Here is a 21,156-nt window from a genome sequence, read left to right on the forward strand (position 1 = left end):
CGTCGATTAAAATATGTAGCTAAGTTTTTAAGCGACGGTAATTTGGTTTAGAGCGGAAAAAGTACCTATATCTCTTGTATTACTCATGAAACTTTCAACACGAATAATGCCCATCGATCTATAATTACTCTTCACATCGATGGTAATGCCATCTAAATTGTCGAAAAACTCAAGATGAGTAATTTCACGAAGGAAACTCGCGATTTCATTCAGCGATGTCCTGTTTTGTTTCCGCCAAGACGTCATTAAAGGCGTCGGAATGTTAACAAACCGCGTTCAGCATTCCTCCAAGTTGGTACGAAAATATCGCCTGGCAACACAATGGTGAAGATGTACAATTTTCACCGCGCCAAGACTTATGCAGATGATGTGACGGTCTGGACAACAATCTCCCACCCACACCTAAACTGGCTTTGTCATTCTACTCTTTATTCCGATGTTAATTGTACTCGACAAAGAAAGTCGTTGAAAGAAATGTCAGGAGTCGAGAATTACAGTTACCTTTCTCCGTGATATTTCAAATCCGCTGTTTCCCAACGGGAAATTTGGAGTTGAAAAGTTATTTCTTGAATTTGCACAGAAATCTATCGTATTCAGTAAACAACTTGAACTAATAAGGTGTCCTTTTAAAGAGGGAGGACTAATAAAACCGCAAGTTGAGATTATAAAAGTAGGTTTAAGATTATTCCAGGCTGAAAGTATCAAGCTTGTTTGTTTTCTAAGCGTAAAATGGTGTTTACGACCTCATCCGCAGGGGTTTTACCATCTCGCTGCACGGCCCATTTGCTGCTCAATATTACGAAAACATGTAAAATATCGCCTGTTTAGTACCACAATATATTATTTCCTGCTTTGATATGAAAATAAATTACGTTTTTTTTTTTTTTGGAATCCCATGGAAGATTTGAAACTACTCTAAAGCAGTGGCAAGAAATCAAATAGCTCATCAATAAATTAATCCAAAATTGTACTGCAAGTTGTAAGTTTGTCTTATCCTGATGCGTATTTCATCAAATTTTCATCGGATTACTGTCAAGCCTCGTGAAAATTATTTTTGAGCTGATGGCGTTCAGATTCCACTTGCTAGAGATCCTACAATTTCTCCACCTTACAAACAGATTAAATTATGTATTCTACAAATTTCCAGGACGATATATTCACTTCTTGCTTTAGCATGCTCTACACATTTACTTCTACATTTGTGCTACTTTTCAGATGTACAATTCCCCAACACACTGTGCAGTCAAAACCGTGAATGTTACTGATTCCTATCAAACCTTGATCAATGGACTTCAATCTTTATATGCCAAAGTCTTGTGTCCTTACCGTTAAAGCTGGGCGAGTGAGGGCTACAGGAGAGCCGCATCAATACCAAGGCTGCTGTACACTCGTTCATGAGGTCTCCATCTTTACTGTCATCTTGACTGTAGCTGGGCCTTCTCTTGCGAGATCTGAAACAAAGATATCGGTCAGATCATCATGGATTACGTTCTAGCTATGTCGAGAGAAGTATACATTCCATTCCATGAGCTGTAGCCAGTTGTAGAAGTGAACTTGGGAATCATAAGATAAGGAAGACGCTCACGCTGATGTAATTTACTGAGTTGAAATATGGGTACAGTTGGCCCATATAGATAGTAGTCTACGCCAATATTCAGAAGTCAAATGGTTCTAGTAATTCTATTCAATGGTGCCAACAGAGTAATGAATAGCTTGGGACGGTATACTATACTCTGTATCTTGCAACCTATTCCCTGACTCTCCGCATAACTTAACTGGCCAATGGCATCAGGCAGACAGAGGGTAAGGAGACAGGTTCCACCACACAGACTACAATTAAAAAATATCACACGATGCACGGAAACACTTACTGTTCTCGGTACGGGGTAGTTTCTATAGAACGCTGCACAGGAAATGCGTGTGTTTAGAAACAAGAATGAGATATGCCAAACAATGATTAGTTTGTCCTCCAAGAACTTGTAAGAGAAAATTCAATTATTAATTTCTTAAAAGATTGCTAGATCCTTACGTTAAATTAGTTTTGTACATTAAATATACAGACCTTAAAAACGAAACCGATTTGGTTGTGAAATTAGTTTACACATTAATGAGTTTATACATTAATTCAAAAGCAATTCTCAACACGGAAACAATTTGTCTTGTGAAATGACAAGTCATGATCATTATTGTAGCAAAGGCACTGTGACATCCAGAGGGCGTCGTCGTTTGAAGAGGTTGGTGGCCCTTGATAACGGGAGGCTGATGACACAGTTTTGTTGGTATTTCGACGTCCGGTCCGCGTCACGGGTCCTGGCCCTAGTTCCTGCCGCGTACTAGTTACTGGCGAAACTATTACTTTTTTGTACCAATACACTAGGGTAGTAACATTGTGATGGAGGTATGATAACCTGTTATATTCCACCTGCTCTCCCATACTCCCACCCCATACTTAGCATTCGCTGCCGTGGTTGTACACGGAAGTAAGCTCTGTGACGCTGGACCGGAAGTGTATGTATCGTCCATCTGTCAGCATGAATATGCACCTAACCAACAGACCCCTGACCCTCGTCGTCCCAGACCTCTAGACCTCGCCCCACCGGCCCACGGGCTCCCGGCACCTTACCGGGGAAAGCGACACACTTGTCCAGGAATGTCGTCAGTTACGTGCTATGGGATCTTCCACGACTTTCCATTGATTCTCTTGTGGTGTGTAATCAACTGGTTTGCGCATCTTGAAATGACAAGTAACTTTACGTCAGACTTGTCCATAGCAGTTGTTGCAATGGAAACATATTGGAGAATGTATCGAGATGTATACAGCACAACCTTGCCAACACAGTTAATTTCGTGGTAATTTCTTTCATTCTGCATAATTTACCTTTTTAACTAAGCTCATGCCTGGAATTGTTTTTACATTAATGCAGGCTAGGCCTTATCACATAATAAAATCCATTCGTGATTGCCCAGATTTGAACCCGGTACCTCAGGACCGAAGGCTTGAGCTCTACTACTAGAAAAGTTCCCTCCTCATTATTCGTTCAATATTCGTATTAAGAATGGATACATCTAAACTAAATAAAAGCCCAAGAGTGACTTACCCTAATAAGACAAATTTATGGAAGGACAAAAGAAAATCACGATTTTGAGGTTACACAAGTTTATGTAACAAAATGTCAAAGAGATTACATGTAAAACTACAGATACATCAACACCTGAGTTACTTTTAATTCAGAACACATTCCTAATCGAATTGCAAACTACACGTAGGCTACAACTTATTAATCGGACAAACAAGCATTTGCGTCATAATTGGAACAGCGACACCTGTGTGACGTCAGCAAACAGCTGTTTGTCAGCTGATCGTTGTCACATACATAACCACACGCGCGTTGTACGATCTGGCATACATACTCTTTGTGTCGTTTGAAAGTCAATTGCGAAAATTATTATCTAGAATTCTATCTCTAAAAAACACCAAAAAACTAAATGAAAGTCATTGTTTCACGTGTCATAATCTATCTATATCGCGAAGCCTTGTAGTCTTGTAGATATACTCTAGAAGAAAGACTTCTACTGTATAGTATTTGTTCCCAAAAGATGACAATCGACACAATGTTATCTAACGATTCGAATAGTCACGACCAAGGCTGTGTTATCTGCCCGTGTTAGTTGTTCAAACAGATAAAGCGTGTTGTCGAGGTTGGTTACCACAAAAACTTTGAAAACCAAAACAAAGCTGGCAAACACATCCAGTAGGCAATAAAACCATTAGGATTTGTACAGGCAACTTTTCCTGGTCGATTACGGATAATGGAAAGCGATGTGAACCAACGGAAATGGCGTGCTGTTACTGAGCATTAGCATTAGCGTGGTACAAGATCTAGTGATAGGAGTACAATTAACGGTTGCACCTCAATCGCCAAACCGTAGCTGTGCGGACATCCTGTACGTATACGTACGTGTGTGTGCGTACGTACGTTGTGTACGTGTGTAGGTTCTCAACGAATCGCCGACGTACGGTACATGACTCCTATACTTTGAATATCCCACAGAACAATGGGATTACATTGTGCATTGTGCGCCAACTATCAATATTACAAGAGGGAAAAAAACATGTGTGGGGGACTAAAATTGATTTATTTTTGGATTCGAGGGCAAAACCTGTACTTTTTGGTTACCGCACTTATTAGGGATTTTATCCGTGATAATTTCTAATTCACGAGGAACTTAATGAAACTATGGTATTGTCTGCGTCATGACTGCAACGACGTAAATTTCATCGTCCAATGGCGCACCACGAGGAAAGAAATTGAATCACCTTGTAGTCTGAGGAAAGTGTTTCCTATTACGATTGCCATCGAAATGGTAATATATTCATGTACAATACAGTAAACCAATTTCAAAAACGTTCCAAGCCTTGGGAGTGATTTATTTTCAGTCAACCCCTCTATAGTCTGTATGATGGAACCTGTCTCCTGTACTTTCGTCTACCTGGGGGACTAGCCAATGGTTTAAAGCCCGGGCCAGTTCCAGGAAGACAGAGGGTATGAAGACATGTTCAATTATACAGTCTGTAACAATTAATCCATTAACATACACACCGTAGCTCAACAGATTACCCACATATCGGAGATTCTCCGAACAGCTAGTTCACGAAGTTGCGATCACCACTTCCGATATATCGATACATCGAACATAACCTATCACCTTCATCTGTGCTCGTTAACATCGCAACTGCTGGCCAAACAGGTGAAACCTCGGCAACGGAGGCTGGTAATGACCGATCTGCGCTAAAGATCACCGCGAAGATGGGAGAGCAACTACGTGCTGATGTGCTATCCGGCACAAGGCTAGAGAAAGAGGTCGTAAAGGGCGCAAGGATGATTCTGTGTTGTTTTATGAGTTACACATTCGCTTAGGAATTTGGTGTTGTGATACACAACCTTTTTACCTACGAAGAAACTAGATTTTGTTATCAGAAAGGTTAAATCTACTCGTGAAAAGTTGTTGTTGCTAGCCAAGTGATTTGCGTCTCGGACGTCCGATCGAGAGGGGACGGGATTCGGGATATATTACTTCGATTACCAGAAATACCCATAGACATTTTAAGGATATGATACCACTTTTCGTCAATACCATTCACTTTTGCAATATTTTATGAACGACATTGTTTCTATTTTATTTGACTGGAATTCCCTTAGGTCTTCCACAGCGTTCAAGAAAGTATTTTCTACTTACAATCAAGAAATGCCTGTTTTTCAAACAATTACATTTCACAAGGTTTCACAGGTTACGAAAACACCCTACAAAATGCAAAAATTCAGCTTTCCCATTGAGCAATCCACTCATGAATGGAACCATATGTTCGACCAGCTGATCAGCGAGGGGCAGCAAACAGCTGTAGTATCAGCTGAGAGGCCTTGCAGCTGCATGAAGGTCCTTGCAGCTAAGGAGTGCATTGCGACACAGCCTTCGCATTCACACACGACCTCAGCTGTTAGTGACACCGACATTGAACAGCCAATCAGCTCAGTTGTCGTAGTCAAGGTCAAGGCTTCTGGTTTGTTACATACGTGAAGATGTTGATGTACCTTGGTGTCGGGTGTATTGACATTGATAATTACTCAATTGTTTCAATTGGAACAAGGTGTCTTTTTCCTCCAAAAAGTGCGGTTTGAAAAAGTGTGAACTGAAATACAGATATCAAAACATAAAGTTCTTGAGTCTCTTGAATACTCAAGAAAGATTCAGATTTGCTGGGAATTTACTGAACAACGTATTAATGCTTCATACTCATTTGCTTTCTCAAAAATAAAAAATTCCTAAACCAACTTCACGTTAGAAAAGCCTCCAATTGTTTGGCCCAACAGTATCTACAAATGGCAAACATTATAAGGAAACAAGTAAGATTTTCTAGTAATACAATTTCACACATACTGTTGCCAAACCTTTAAACAAACACTATAAGTGGTAACCACAAACTATCGTCAACACGAGAATAATTAATCAACCAACCCACAGATGTCACTGACAAGATGGCGTCACAAGATGATCTGCCAAGTTTTGGAGGTCGGTGCCTTATCTGGCAACTGACCTGGCCAATGCCGGAGCTGTTGGTAAACCAAAGACCACTAACATACCTTCAGCCGACCTTGCATGGTCCTTTTAAATGCCACGACTAAGGAAAAGTCCAGCTATATTTAGAAGTCCTTGATGGTTACTGGTTTGAAATTGGTGGACCTTATGAAACGGGTTTGGGTATTGGCAACAATTAAGGTGGTGAGTGGTATAGAACATTAGAATGGGAATTTTACTTTCTTTAGGCGTTGAATCATTGAATTATCTTTTCTGGGACTCTTTAAGGACAGTTAGAGATCTAAAATACTGATCTCAAATGTAAACTGGAATAATCCGCAAAGATAATGTCACAGAAAAACAACACAGTCAATTCTACCATATGAATATCGATTCAAGCCTTGTTTCATAGTATCCTTTCCTTTCCAACCAAGTGGATTTCAAACCATTTAAAAATCCACACTTCCATGTGAAAGTGTCCAACAAAGAATGTTTTCTACCGCCAAAAAGAAAACGGATTTAGAAATTTGATTTGGACAGAGATTGGGATTCCACGGTACGAATGCTATTGTGGTTTCGTGCTAGTGTAGGGGGCGTGCCTTCACGCTTTTACCGTAGTCGGTGTCCCCATTCCGCGTGTGGGTGATGGGGGGGGGGGGGGGGGTGAGGGGGTATGTCGCAACTGAAGTAGCCTCATGTCCTTTCACTTCCGAGAGAGTCCTTGCACAAAAGACAGCGTAACTATGATTTGAGTGGCGATAAAAAGAGGCGAGTAATTCTTTGCTCGCAAAACGCTTATGATCATTGCAGTTAGATAATGGTCCAGTAAAGTATTGAAGATATAAGGTTGTAGAACGATTCGAGTTTATATTTTCTCAATGTTAAGAATTTATTTTTCAGCTCAACTGGATATAGCCTACGGATATACGGTTTTTTACAGCTACAGATATGACCACAATTTCTTCGTGATTTCAAAATTTTGATTCTCCGATAGCTTACAGTTCTACTCCAGAGAACTGGCCACTCTTTTGGAGTAACGCAGGAAATTGAATATTGGAAACAAAAACCAGCCAGTCTTGAATCAAAAGATAGTCAATTTTTGTGACAGTACAGGAAACCATGTCAGGCGAAGAAATTTCACTCAGAGCCTTGGCAATACAGTGTCAAAAATACAACAGTCGCCTTCAGTCGTTTTCTAATTCTCAGTTGTGCGTTGACAGAATCAGTAAACACCTACTGTTTGACACGTTGTGTTAATCATTGCTAACTAGCGTCTCTCTGATGTAACTATGTGCACGTGACTTGAAACTGTTCTCAAATAAGACTATAAAATACAAACTACACCTCTACTACACGCTGAAAATATTTCCATAGTGCCTTGGTTTAGCAAACTCCATAGTCTATGTGGCAAACTAGATTTTATTTATACCCGGTTATTTCATCTGGAAGAATCCCCAAGAATGACTCACTTATAAGGTGCCGAGGAACTGGGTTAAGTGATATAAATACTGCGGGCTATTTACACCAACACCATTTGTTGAGTTGCTGTCATTCACATTCTGCATCTGATGCCTGTTTCGAAACAAGCGACCCTAATTTCAAAATTTATAGTCCCTGGAACTAAGCGCGGCGATTCTGTCTATGATTTGTGGAAGTCTCCGCCCAAAGTGGTCTATTTTTGTTGGAAGATACACGGTCTTTAATTCAGCTCGATACGAGAAGTTCGCTGGGAGAATATTTGACAATCGAGCGATGGATGTTAAGAATGTGTAATTGTTTTTAACTTAGCTATAAAATACAAACAGTAGTAGTAGTGATCTTAATGTTTTATAAGTATGCACTTTAAATTACACTGACCAACATGTATTTATAAACGTCTATGGTCAAGCCTGTGTCAATCCGTTAAAATCCAATGAAAAGAAATTGCAGAATTATCAGTCACTTAAAAAATCTCTAATCCAAACACAGACAGTCTCTGATTCAAGTTTAAATACCACATCTTAATCTAAGTTATAGTCCAGAAAAGCAATCCTGCATGGCAGTTTAAAAAAATCATTACACCCAAAACCCAAACACGAAAAATTTGATGAAAACAATACATTAACCATGTACTATGAATAGGAGGAGATATAATAAACTGAAAATACATTTACATCAAGCAATATTGATTGGCTCTTTTGGCTGCGTCTCCAAAATGTTCTCAGTAGCACATTGCAACCGCGACCTATTTCAAGACAACAAGCACGAGAGAGAAATCACTAAACAAGTATTGACCTAAGAGAACGTGAGTTATGTAACGACAGTCGTTACAAGTGACGTTCAACGTGTAAACAAACGTCAATTGACTGTCTAAATATACAACACTTACCGCTCGTCATTAATAGATAAGTAGTTGAGATAAGTACTTGAGAAACAGTGGACGATCACGTGCGATTTGGTGCAATAGTAGATTAAATGACGCATTATTTGAGATGTATGTTTGACATCCATCAAGGTCTTGCTTGTGTGCTTGATTAATATAGCTAAAAAGGTATATATTAATTTTTTGGATCGAGAAGGTAATTTTGTATATTTGACAAGCAAATCTGTAGTTTTTCAGGATAAATCTTTAGGTTTCTAGTGAGAAGAACAAGCGAAAAGGCCGGGGCGTTTAAAACCTTGTAACTACTCAACCACAAAACGGCTATTGTAAAACTACCAACGATTAAAACGCATTCGATTTGCATTCTTTATCACAAGAAAAAATAGTTTGTTGGAATAACGAAAACTTTCGCGAAAGGTACCTAACTGCATTTAACGAACACAAGCTATTCGCACGCAATTTGAAAAAACTATAAATTCACAATCTTTATTCCTAAACATCAGGTCAGTAGTAAAAGATGCCTATAAGATGTCCTGGATTTGGTGGATTTGTCGGATGGTGAAAAGATCGACCGAAGAACTGTAATGTTCATGATATTTTAGTCCCATAGAGAATTTCACGATGCAAACTCCCAAATCATCTAAACTTAGTTGCATATAGTTGAACTGACCCAAAAGCAAGCAAGTGATGATGCGGCGCGCGGCGCCGGGCATGTCCTAGATCTTCCACGTGCCCGGCGTACGCAACGCCGGGAGGTATTTCGGGCCATAGCGTCACCGATATCGGGGTCACAGTGGAAATAGACTCCGGGTTATACTACAGGAGTACAGGTGCCTTCCAACACAAACCATGCTATAGCTGGGGTGGACGACGTAGCCATACAAAAATTGTTGCCATACCATCGCTTGTTTACAATCTAGAGTCATCTCGGGAGACTACAGCATGAGTCATAAGGTCAGGTCCGATGGAGAGGGGTGCCTTGAACTTTGCAATGCTTTGAGTTTCTCCGCAGTTAATTACTTCGTGGATATTAGTTGAAAGATGTTTAATTCAAAATTAACCAGTTTACCGAAGGTGTCAGCACAACAGTTTTCGTTTGTTTCTATGCCATGCCCATGGAACATAAGTTTGATCACTGAGAATGAACTTGATAAAGAATATATAACACTAACGAAACACAACGACTTTTAAAGAAATGCTAATATCTAAATTGGTTCACGAATTTCAGTAATCCAACCACAATGGTGCACGTATCCTTGTATTTGATGTTGCTTTCAAATGTCACAGAGAAAACACGCTTAGCCTCCACAATCCACAGGGTTCACCGTTCACCCTAGGATGTCACGTCAAGTACAGTTGGCAACAATGGAAGAGCTGCAGTGTTGGCAACCCTGCATTCTTGAGCAAGGCCGTGTGACGTCACAGCTCCGCCCCAGGTTTCCAAACTACCGCGTGTGATATTTGCCTATCGAACTGGGCCAGAGATGCCGCAATCTCGATTATATCAGCGAAGTGTGACAGACTTATTGGCTCTGGCTCACAAATCAGCTGTCTCTACCCCACCCCCCCTTCCACTTCACTTTCTGCGGAGAGAAAGATGACCTTTCATTTTTTGGTACCCCGGTTCGAGTGGTAGAAAAGTTTCACCGTTCTAGTTATTTTTACACGTATTCAGGGTCTCCACCTGAAAGTTATCTACTGAATCTAATCTTCTACGTTGGTAGTGTATTGACAGCGAAAGCGGATAGATTGAAGATGATGATTATAAAGATAGAGACATTAGCATTCTTATGAAAATACTTCTTGAGTAGTTTGGGAACGTAGCATATACAGGGACATTCCATCAAGTTAAAATCAAAATTCAAGAACGCTAAGTTTACCCCTTGTTTGATTAATATCAACACACAGGGAGTGTGCTATTTGTTTTTACATTGGCAGGCTCAAGGCCATATTGTTGAAGATCAAAAATGTAAAGAAGAACACATCTGTGCATAAATATTGAAGATTTTGACGTCATCACCCTTTCCAGCCTCACTAGGATACAAACTCACGAGTCTTTTGGTGTAGCCCAACATTAAATTCTAGTCTAGACGTTTTAAAGACCAATTATCATATTATTCCCAAATGGATAATTTTCAAGCCGTTCACTAAACGAACTGGAAACAAAAACACACTTATCTACAGCCTATAATGGTGCAGAACACGCAAGGAAGTCACAAGGGGCTTCTCATTGGTGTTCGATGCAGTGTCTTCACAATCGTCAGTAACAGTTATGGCGGAGCTTCATACGGGCAAGGAAAAAACCGGATGGGGGTCGTGGCATAAGGGTGGACAGAAAAACATCGGATGATGACATTTTGATTACGAAACAACCTTTGATTGCGTGGTTTGCATTATAATAATTGGTCTAGACATAAACCAATTTTGAATGCAGCTATTAGTTGCTGCATGAAATTATAGGTTTTGTGAACGAATACTCGAAATGTTTTAGTGTTCCAGGTCTGGGAATTAAGTAACGCGAGTCTTAAGCAAATATATGCAAAATTAAGGGATCGTAAACAAATTAAGAAACAAAAGTTCCAAGGGGAAGAAAGCATCACACAAAGATGCCAGAAACAACAAAAGTCAATTAAAGAATCAAATTAGCTCATCCATTTAAAGAAGATGGAAGAAAGCTATGATGAAGCGCGAACAAAATCCGAAGATGAAATGTTAGAAAATTACCGTATAAGTTATTTACTGGCAGAGAACTCAACGACTCTTTCAATTGCCAAGTCCAAGAGCTATATTCACTATTGCGTTCGTTTGACACGTGTAATTACCTCTAGCTCTTCTACCGTCATCAACCGGCATCGTTCGGCACAAAGAGAGCAGCGACATTGTTTCCGCGATGAGTGAAAGCCACAAAGATGCCGGAAGAAAGAGAAGTTCGAAGTGGGACGCGCGTTGTGCAAGGCGCAAGGCAGTCCCGTTACTGCGCATGATTGTTCATGGCCCACTTGCCGCGCACTTGTCTTGCGCCTTGCACGCATTTCGTCATAGACAGTATCCTTTATTTGTCGCACTTTCTGTTTAATTGCCCCGCACCCAGGTCTACGGTCGTTAAATAGTTCTTTGGCTTACCCGGCACTAATTTGATGCCGCAATAGTTGGAGGTTTAGTTAGATTGTAAAAGGTTTTCCTGCCCGGCGGGTTTCTTTAATGAAAATTTATTTTGAGAGATTTTTGTTTAATTTAATTTAAATTCCCTAAAAGGGAATTTCGGGGGAAAGGAGTCTGCGTTGGTTTTTTACTGAGACGCGTAAATTCTCTGTGTTTATGTGAAAGTCACACTGGTTGATGGATTTGCTCTTATCCACCACGAAACACAGCTTCTTCCTGAATTCCATTACGGCATTTTGAACAAATCACCCCAACCCGGGAAATACACAAAGCCGATAGTTCTGCCCAATTGCGCTCCAATCCCGAGGAAAAAGAAGGGGCCTACGCCGTATCCTTGCGGACGACCAGTGTTATTAGCTAGGGAAAGTCAGGCTTTCACCTCAATTTGGCAGCTACCTTTCGCCGCTCTCACTTTCGTCTACGACACAACCGGCACGCCCCCTCCCCCCGGAGACCTTATATAAACTAGTGAAGGGGGAGAGAGGGGACGTCACGACGTTGTTATGTATCTGTAACACCTTCTAGAACAATCTTGGACCGTCGAATTGTGGATCAGGAAAAGGAGCCGATTCTTTAATGGCGACTGATTGAGACGTTTAAAATCCAGGGCACTCTGCAGAGTTGAAAGCGATCGTAAACATCAAAAGAACTGTTTACAATGTTTGCGGTCGTTTACCGAAACGCTCAGACTCGACTTCCCTTTAATATAAGTTTATTTGATACACTATTGTATATAGCTTTAAAACAATATTTAAATGTTTTTTATTCGTTAGTTTAAGAAGATAGTTAATCGATTTCCTTTATAATTTATAAAGCCAATACAAACAATCTACTCACACAAATCTCTTCATCCTTGTTTTCCTCCTGTTCCACGAACACGACACTCCGTCCTTGAACCTAGGACCCATGTTTGTAAATCCCACAAAGCAATTATCTTCTCGATATCAACACGACCTCGACACAACCACGGTTTACACACAACTGGCCGCAACGTTGACAGTGTTTATCTGTGGCTCCTCAAACACCGAACGACAATGGACGACTGACCGGCTGATAAAGCAAAACATGAATCACAAGCTGCGAGCGTCAGCACAAAGGAAACAATATAGGCCACCATGAGTCACACGGTCACACGTAATGGCGTACCTCAGCAAATACACATCCTTGTTGCTAGTCGTCATTGGCTTAGGCAATTCCAAGATGAACTTGCAAGTGATAAGATTACCTGAAGGACAGTAGGGATGTTGGGTGAACTCAAGTAGCGTCGTTTGTGGAATTACCCACAGCGGAAAATAACTTTGAAAATTACACAATAGTTATTGCTTGACGAAACTTGAATAGGTTCAACAACCAGAGACACTTACACGATAGACGGACGAAATAAGTTCTACGAGACCGGATTCGGAAACCCCAGAACAAATAGTTCTTGACGAGGCGTTAAGTGCTTTGAATGCTAGCGATTACATCTTTGACCAAGAGGAAGACCTTGTCGTAAGTGGAAACAACGAGGACCTTGAATACTATTTCCGCATCAAACTTTTACACTAGAGCCTAGCTAGGACAATAATGTTTATTTTCGTAGTCAAGGAACTCGGTAATTGGTAACGATATCTCTTGCTAGATAACCTAGACCCAAGGACCGTAAGGTGTGAAGGAAACAGAAAGCGACAAGCCTTCCGTGGAAGGGCGGTCAGGGTTACGTTGCCTAAGAACATGCCAAAGGCTGCCAAGGCACAGGGCAAGGACGTAGAAAGGGTACTTCTGGAATTCTATATCGGGATCAAGTTCAAAGCTCAGGCGAACTTTCCTCAAATATATTTTCAAGCTATAGCTTGGAGTTTTAAGTAATTCTACTGAAGATTTAAGTAGGTCTATTGTAAATACGGTAGATTTTAAGTGGTTCGGTATAAATTCTAGTTTCAGTATCAAAGAATTGCTACGCAAGACATTTAAGTTTTTAACGCGCGAGTAGTTTGATTATTCTTGGGATAATGTCACACACATGATTATGCTAATCAGTTCCCATACAAGCACTCTAGCACATTACAGTTCTAGAATCCTCTTATGAAAGGCATTATCCTTGTCCGTGGAGAGATAGAGAACTAGTTCTGGAGTCAAAGTCAGAAAGTCAAGGCGAACCAGAGATCGAGATTGGCCAATCAGCGGCCTCCGTTGCTACGTGTTGACGATGTTGATGTTTGGCACCAAAAAACACTTCCCTCTCAGTAATGAAGCTGGATTGTAAACAAACTCAAATTGATATTGAACGGTTGCACGGCCTCCGCGTTGACTTGTCAAGGCCACAATTTGAATGACAATTGCTGTAAACATCTGACAATTGTCTTGATGGACGTGAAAGCGATTTGTCAAGCGAATTTATTAAGCAAGGAATTATATTGTTGAATTTTGAATACACGAGGGTGGTTATCGATTCCTTGTTGGAATTCGTTTGTGAAAGGAACGGCAAATAAAATTTGTATGGGATATTTGAGCTTGTGTTGAAAGCTTTCTTCTAATTACTCTTCCAAAGTAAACTGACTAATAAACTTTACATCATTGATAATCCTAATCACCTGTTCATTACTTTATAGAAAATGTTGACTAATTATTAACACGAAAAACAATTTATGTTGTGTATGCATTTATTGGAAAACAACAAAGTGGAATTATAATTAATCCCTAATTAACGCTTAGCCATAATTAAGTCTAGTTGTAGTCTAGACGTATCGTAGTATCCTTAATGTTAGGTCTAGGATCAGGAACAGGACGTTATCCTGGGCGTGCCAAGGGCATCGGGGTTGCAGGTATCAGGATATTGCACAGCTGCATGCACGTGCATTCTATCAAACTAGGCAAGAAGGAAATGTTCAAGGGCGAGCAGTGTTGCTTTTGTTCGGTAACCAACGAACCAGGTTTGCATGGCGTTTGATTTAGTCCAAGTGTTATTATTTTATTAGAAGGAAAATTATCTCAAGAAAATTATTTCTCGAGAGTGTGACTGAAGGGTAGATGCACTGCTATAGGATTGACCCACTAACTTCCGTTACTATTCTAATCTTGATTAAGCACATCAAAATGTTGACCTTTAAAATCTGTGTCTATTAGGGTAGTTTTGACAAAGAAGTTATGATTCAGCGTTTCTCCCGCAAAATCCATAACATTTTGCCAAACAAAAGAAGGTATTGGAAGAAACCTTTCCTGCACAGTGTGAACATTATGACCTTTTCGCCCTTATGATTGGACAAGGCCGCAAGTAAAATTTCCGCGGGTGTTGCTGCACGAGCCGTTATCAGTGCCGAAGGTCGCGGTGATACTGATGCAAGATTGACAGTCCGCTACAACGGGTCAGTGATAACATTATCTTATCACTGCATCCCTGCGACGCAGTAACCAGGCAACGAGAGCAGTGTAGGCAGTCGCACGTGTCACGTGTTAACCAGAAGTTCTGCTTCATTGTTCTTCAATCTGCAGTATTGCGTATGAAGTCAGTGACTCGAATCATACCATTCGTACCTACGCAGGAGCTTGGATGATTACAAAGCTTTAAGACTTATCAAGGGTTGTTTCAGAAATTTGAAGAATACATTGAATATAGTGAAAGTTGGGTAGTGGTATAATCGATTGATATTTTTTTGGTTAGAATCCAAAGTAGTTTTTGGTATCAACCGTGTTACCCGTTGGAGATTACACTCCCCTTCAGTGGCTAAAGCAAAATGATCAACAAGGTCTCAGTCTCCGTTTCAGCTTAGCCACAGTATATGCTTCTTTAACTTAAGGTTGAAACAACAGCAATCTCCAACTGATGCAGTTGACACTGAAACTTGCTGTGGATTCTATACTCTGTATGATGGAACCCATCTCCTAACCACCCGTCTACCAAGGTACCTCAACGGGCCAACGCAAGGCCTGAGCCAAGCCCAGGAAAACGAAGGGCCAGGAGATTGGTTCCTTCATACAGTCCAAGTTCCCGAATCCTACGAATGAAGAATTTTGGCTATGTTATCCCTTGCACTTTGCAAGGCAATCGCAATCATTGGCGAAAGATACGAACCGTGGTTATCAGATGATCCTTAAAGAACTCTGCAAGAAGGTAACACACGATCATAGAAGAAAGATTTACAAGAAGAGGATTTACTCGAGTGTAGGAGTTTTGCCAACGGGTATCAGGTAGAAAGGGTCCCCATCCATGAATTCCACATACTGCGGAGTTTTGCCAACGGTTGTGGGTTGCGCGAGAGAGGTAGGGGGGGAGAGAGAGAGATTACACGTGACCGTGAGGGTGGCTTCCGCTAGGGGTGGACAAATCAGGCAGGATGCTGACTGTGTTCAAAGTAATGGAGTTATGCACCTCTGACTGTGAAAGGAAATGTATTGAATTTTTAACCTAACCTAACCTTACCTAACCTAACCTAACCTAACCTAACCTAACCTAACCTAACCTAACCTAACCTAACGCACTGCGACAAGCGCATAACTGCCAAGCGTAGACAACCCTGACAATCGCTCTCCCTCCCTCCGTCACACTCTTTCTCCCACCACCACCGTTGGCAAATCTCCGCACCAAGAGGTGGCCGAAGGCATCCCCCCATCTACCTGACACCCGTTGGCAAAACTCCGGTTCCCGATTTACTCACCCGTGGACGGAGGGAACGTCGATGACGTGGGAAGATGTCCTCTTGCGGTCCCCAGCCATGTCTGCCAGGCGGGCGAAGTCTGTGTCTTGGTCCATCAGTCGTGCAGACTTGCGGGACTCCAGGAGGCGAACCTCCTCTAGGCGCTTGCGGAGGTCTAGGCCGCCCTGGAAAAGAAGGTGGAAATTAGTTTTAGGAATATGCTGTAGAACTATTGTTCTTCCCCAGAGTCCAGGAACCAAATTAAGTTCAGTGTACTGTATTTACTTCCACCATGGTACTGTACTATCTTGTGGAACTAAGAATCTTGTTCAATCTGCTGAAAATGAAAAGGTCCTGATCAAAAAAACTACCCATTTCAACGAGGAGATTGAAACATCCCTTGATTCGGCGTCCTGACTATTTGGTCTTGGATAGCTTTCAGCATAAACTACAGCGTTTAAAACTTAAGAAAAACATATTCATCGCGAATCGTGCCTTATCGCTATTGATAACTCCTAGCAGAAAATTAGTCTTATGAAAGCTATTGTGTCATAACTATAATTTACTCAAATGTTCTTTTGGTACATTCGGCAAAACTACGATACATAACTTTATCACATGACACGTGTATGATAACACGTTAAGTACTGAACACAACCGCTTTAAAGCTGCATTATCAGTTGATGTGAAGATTGTCTACGTCACTGTCAGGGAGGTTAACATATGACGGGCGTGTACGAGGCTACCGTGACTGAACGCTGACACACCCGTTCAAGGACAAAACGCCCGTGTCGCTGATTGGGCCCAATATTGCCACTTGGGAGCTTGGCAAGGCTGAAATGACTGATTGATGTCAAAAGTTGCAAACAATGAAAATAAAATTGAACACATACGATCCACAACAATAAGTTAGCTAATGGTCATACCCTCGAACATGAAACAACAATTTATTTATCGACAAGATGTACGTAGATAACAATGTGTGATCAATTATACCAGAGACCAGACTGTACTGCGGTGGGCCACTTCCAGCGGAGACGACTGTACTGGGCTTCTTGCGGTTGTGGGCAGTACCGTAACCTACGATGGTTTTGTATTCAAGACAGTTCTATTGTTTCGGCTACTGTTTCGGATTACCATTTACAAAATATACAAGGCTTCTGGCATTTTTGTCAAACATGCACAACGATGTGTGCGAACTTTCTTAATGAGCTTTCTACATGATTGTTTTAACAATTAACAGCGAAGTATTTTTCATATTCACACAGATCAAGTATAATATTACTGTACTTCCGTAGTTTATATTACAAAATCCATTAATGTGAGTGGTTTATCAAACTTGAAATACATCTTGGAGAAAGCCTGTTAAGAACTCTCCCTGGTAGTATAAGTAAAGAGCTCACTTTGTCACTATTCTAATTATACTTGGAACTTGCGTTTCAATTATACACATGTTGGGTAATAAGCTGAGAATAATGTTTACGAGTGTTCTACCCATCCACTTGTGAACCATTAATTCACAAGAGTGATCAAAACCATTTGCACTTCTAACAATCTCAAATGTACCAGCCATTTGCCATTTCTTTAATTCCGAAATACTTGAAAGTCAAGAAAACCACTTCTCTCAAAACCTTTGTTTACAAACGAAATCAGGCCACACCATAAAACTCTAGGCATAATAAACTACCCGGCAGCACGATAGTCAGTGAAAGTGGAATAGAGAAAGTCGAGTCGCACCTGACTCGGTTCTTCGTCTTCCGCGTTCTTCCCCGAGGATCCGAGAGTTTCTCCTGGAGGTGGAAGACACGTCCTAGGTCCTGCAGAATCCTGGAGAGGTAAACTACTTTCTACATTGAATTGCAATGTTTTCCGTCAGCCCTTGGAGGCTGTCAAAGATTTGAAAACCACAAACTCCAAGACACATTAGGAACAAAGGTCTCCCTTTGGTTTACGTATCAAAGTACTTGAATTATAGTAATCTTGAATAGATTCCTCAGACGTTTAGCTGGATTACAGATCTTTTCTATTGAAATGGCAGCTCCTACTAAGTATTCCCAACACTTTCAATTATTACATTGAGTAACAATGCGGAACTCGTTATCAACGGCAAACAGAGCAGAGGATACACAGTTGATAAGCATCTGATAAGGATGCTGCTGCATGTGGAAGGGTTTCTTCCCTGGTTAATTCACTTGATTTTAGGAAAGGAAACATGCACAAGAGGCTGATTGAAATCCCAAACATGACGATAGGGTGAAAGGATGAAAGTAGCAACGAGGTAAAGGGATTTAAAGTTTTTGTAGCGAATAACGTTGTCACAATAGTTTCTGCATTAATTGGCCGATACTTTACGTTTAGAACATATCAGAAACGGAAAACAAGTAAAATATGCATACGCGAACAATGAAGGAAACCAAGGACGAGTGATAAGGTTATCATGCATACTGCCTTAAACAGAGTTTGGTTGGAAACCTTGGCGATACAAAACAGCTGATTCTGCAGGTTGGCAGCCTTGGTAGCACAAAACAGCTGATCGCTGCCAACTTCCGGCTGTGCTAAATACTGCGCCGGCGCAGCGGCCTTGTGTGTTACGCGCTTGCGTAATGTGCGGTGGGCGAGCCCGCGCCTTTTAAACAGCGCGTGTGATTTTTAAATGACGAAGGACATCATCTAGCTTCCTACTTTCGACGGCTCGCCCCTCGTAGCTTGTCGACAATGAAACCGGTCCGTGAAATGACCTAACTGACAAACATGCATTTAAATTAATCTAAAGGACGATATTTTAATGTCAGGTTTAAGTGAAAACGGTGTATAGGACACCATCATAAATCATACTCTTTAATATTTCGAACCGATAAATATTGAGTTGATTGATTGACTGATGCATTTTTACACGTTTTCATATACCAATTATTTATGCAGTCCAATTTTGAGTCCACTGGTATGCGGTGAATATTTAACACAACTATTCCGAATGATCAAATTGTACCATAGTTATGAAAAATTTAACAAAACTGCAATAAAAATAAATAAAATAAAAAAGTTTACATCCTGTGAACGATTATCACCAAATTAATTGTTTCTCAAAGATATATGATAAACCTGTAAATTTAAAATATAAAATTTCCTCGAGTTATAAATGGACGCGATAATTGTATCGAGACCAATACAATAAATTGCCTATTACACAAGATTGTCATCAAGCAAGCGACATTAGAAGTTGGCAAGAGAAAGGAGTTACTTTGTAACAGTTAATAACAGGTTAGCCGTAGCTGCGGCGGTTAGTGCAACTGCGGTGACCTAGTTAGCGAATTGACGTGGCCTGGATATGAGCCGGCCGGCGCGTGGCGCAACAGGGGTACCAACTGCCTCCCCCGCAAAAACTGATCGATACACGTGTATATATGAAAGTGAACAGTTCCCTGGGACACTAACGTGAGATGGGGGAAATGATGAGAGGATTTGGGTGAGATTGATAGGTGTTTAAAGTCTCAAATAAATTTAAAAGTTTAGGTAGAATTAAAAAAGAATAGAATATGTGTATTGATAACGCGTCATTCAAATAAGAATTTGTTGCCTAAAATATTTTATTTCTGATAAAATATCGAAAATCAATTAAACCTAACCTTGCAAGTTAGATTTTTGTATGGTTTACGTTTTCATATTATTGTAGTCAGGCCTGTTTTTTCAGACAAAGCTTGATCAAATTAAAATATATTGATGTTTTTTTTACCTATGTTCCAAAATGTTTACTGCATAGAAAAGATTACATGAAAACTGCCAAATGAATACAACAAGACCGTCAAAAACATATATGTCAAAAACACATTTAATTGACAAGATCACCAATTCCCTCACTGAAAATGATGTAAATGTAACTTATTTTTAGCTTTCAAAGACTTAGTAAAATCCAACAATTATTATAAAAACAAAACTTTTAAAGCAAACAAAAATAGAGTTCGAAAATAAATTCAATAACTTATGACCCACACTGCATACACGCTAAGCCTAGAGGAGAACTATGGGAAGCTTTCACAGTGTTGAAATCAAGGGTGTCCTACTATTTGCCACCAGTGTCGTTTGCCACCAGTGTCATTTGCCACCAGTAGGGTCAGTTCCTGGAATTCCCGCCGTGGCCGTTCCTATGAGTCATAACCATGTAGATGTACTTATATATTTTTTTGACATTAAATAAATGTTTATAACTCCAGTTACAACTGTGAATAATACAAAAATAACATTTGGCACAGTATACAGCACATCAATGATATTAAATCCCATTAAAATACTTGAAAAGACGCAGTTTCGGTGTTTAGTATTCTGCGAATATACAGGGTGAAGAACTTAAATGTACCACACCTTTGCAATCTCAGAAACTATTCGATTTAGAGAAAACATTATATGGGAAATGAATTTTCTTCCTTTAAAGCCTGATATTTTCAATATTTAACTTAAAAATTTCTTATCGGACACCTTGTATTTTATGACGATTTTAGACTAATTTTAAAAAATCTGTTGAATTTTTTCTATAAAGCTACGTAAAGGAGTTACAGCGTGTAAAATTTAGATTAAAGTAGCTTTTGGTTACATTCAGCATGATATAGCTCCTAAACGAGTAAGTTTGGAGAAAAAGTGCAAAGAATAAATTATAAATGTTTTAAAATTACATCTACATTCCAAAAAGATCATAAAATATATTGACATTATTCCTTTGAGACGTTAGGTTCATGTAACAGTTATGGGATAAACAACATATCTAAAAACTGCGTTTTGTTATCATAAGTTATCTTGAAGTTTTTTGGAAAGAATCTTTCATATGTCGGTATTATGTTGTGTAAAATTCTGCCTGATAACTTCTTAAAAATAAGCAACTAAAACCATGTATGTTGACCAAGTCCGTCTATCGTCTAAATGTATTTGTTGATTGAAGTGATTGAATGTGGT

At 40.1% G+C, this 21,156-nt stretch overlaps 1 protein-coding gene across 1 annotated transcript in view; it reads right to left on the reverse strand.

The window, feature by feature from the left end:
* The window catches only part of LOC128991701 (zinc finger protein 395), a 63,338-nt gene that overhangs the window by 32,164 nt on the left and 10,018 nt on the right, over positions 1-21,156 (reverse strand). Inside the window, exons 2-3 of the mRNA XM_054414808.1 lie at positions 16,234-16,397; positions 1,327-1,451 (exon numbers count right to left, since the gene is read on the reverse strand). Of these exons, the coding sequence (XP_054270783.1) occupies positions 1,327-1,451; positions 16,234-16,397 (289 nt within the window). The remainder of the gene's footprint in view (positions 1-1,326; positions 1,452-16,233; positions 16,398-21,156) is intronic.

Source organism: Macrosteles quadrilineatus, unplaced genomic scaffold, assembly GCF_028750875.1.
Source record: "Macrosteles quadrilineatus isolate MER2022 unplaced genomic scaffold, UCM_ALF_1.0 Scaffold_4__1_contigs__length_99947679, whole genome shotgun sequence".
Lineage (NCBI taxonomy): Eukaryota > Metazoa > Arthropoda > Insecta > Hemiptera > Cicadellidae > Macrosteles > Macrosteles quadrilineatus.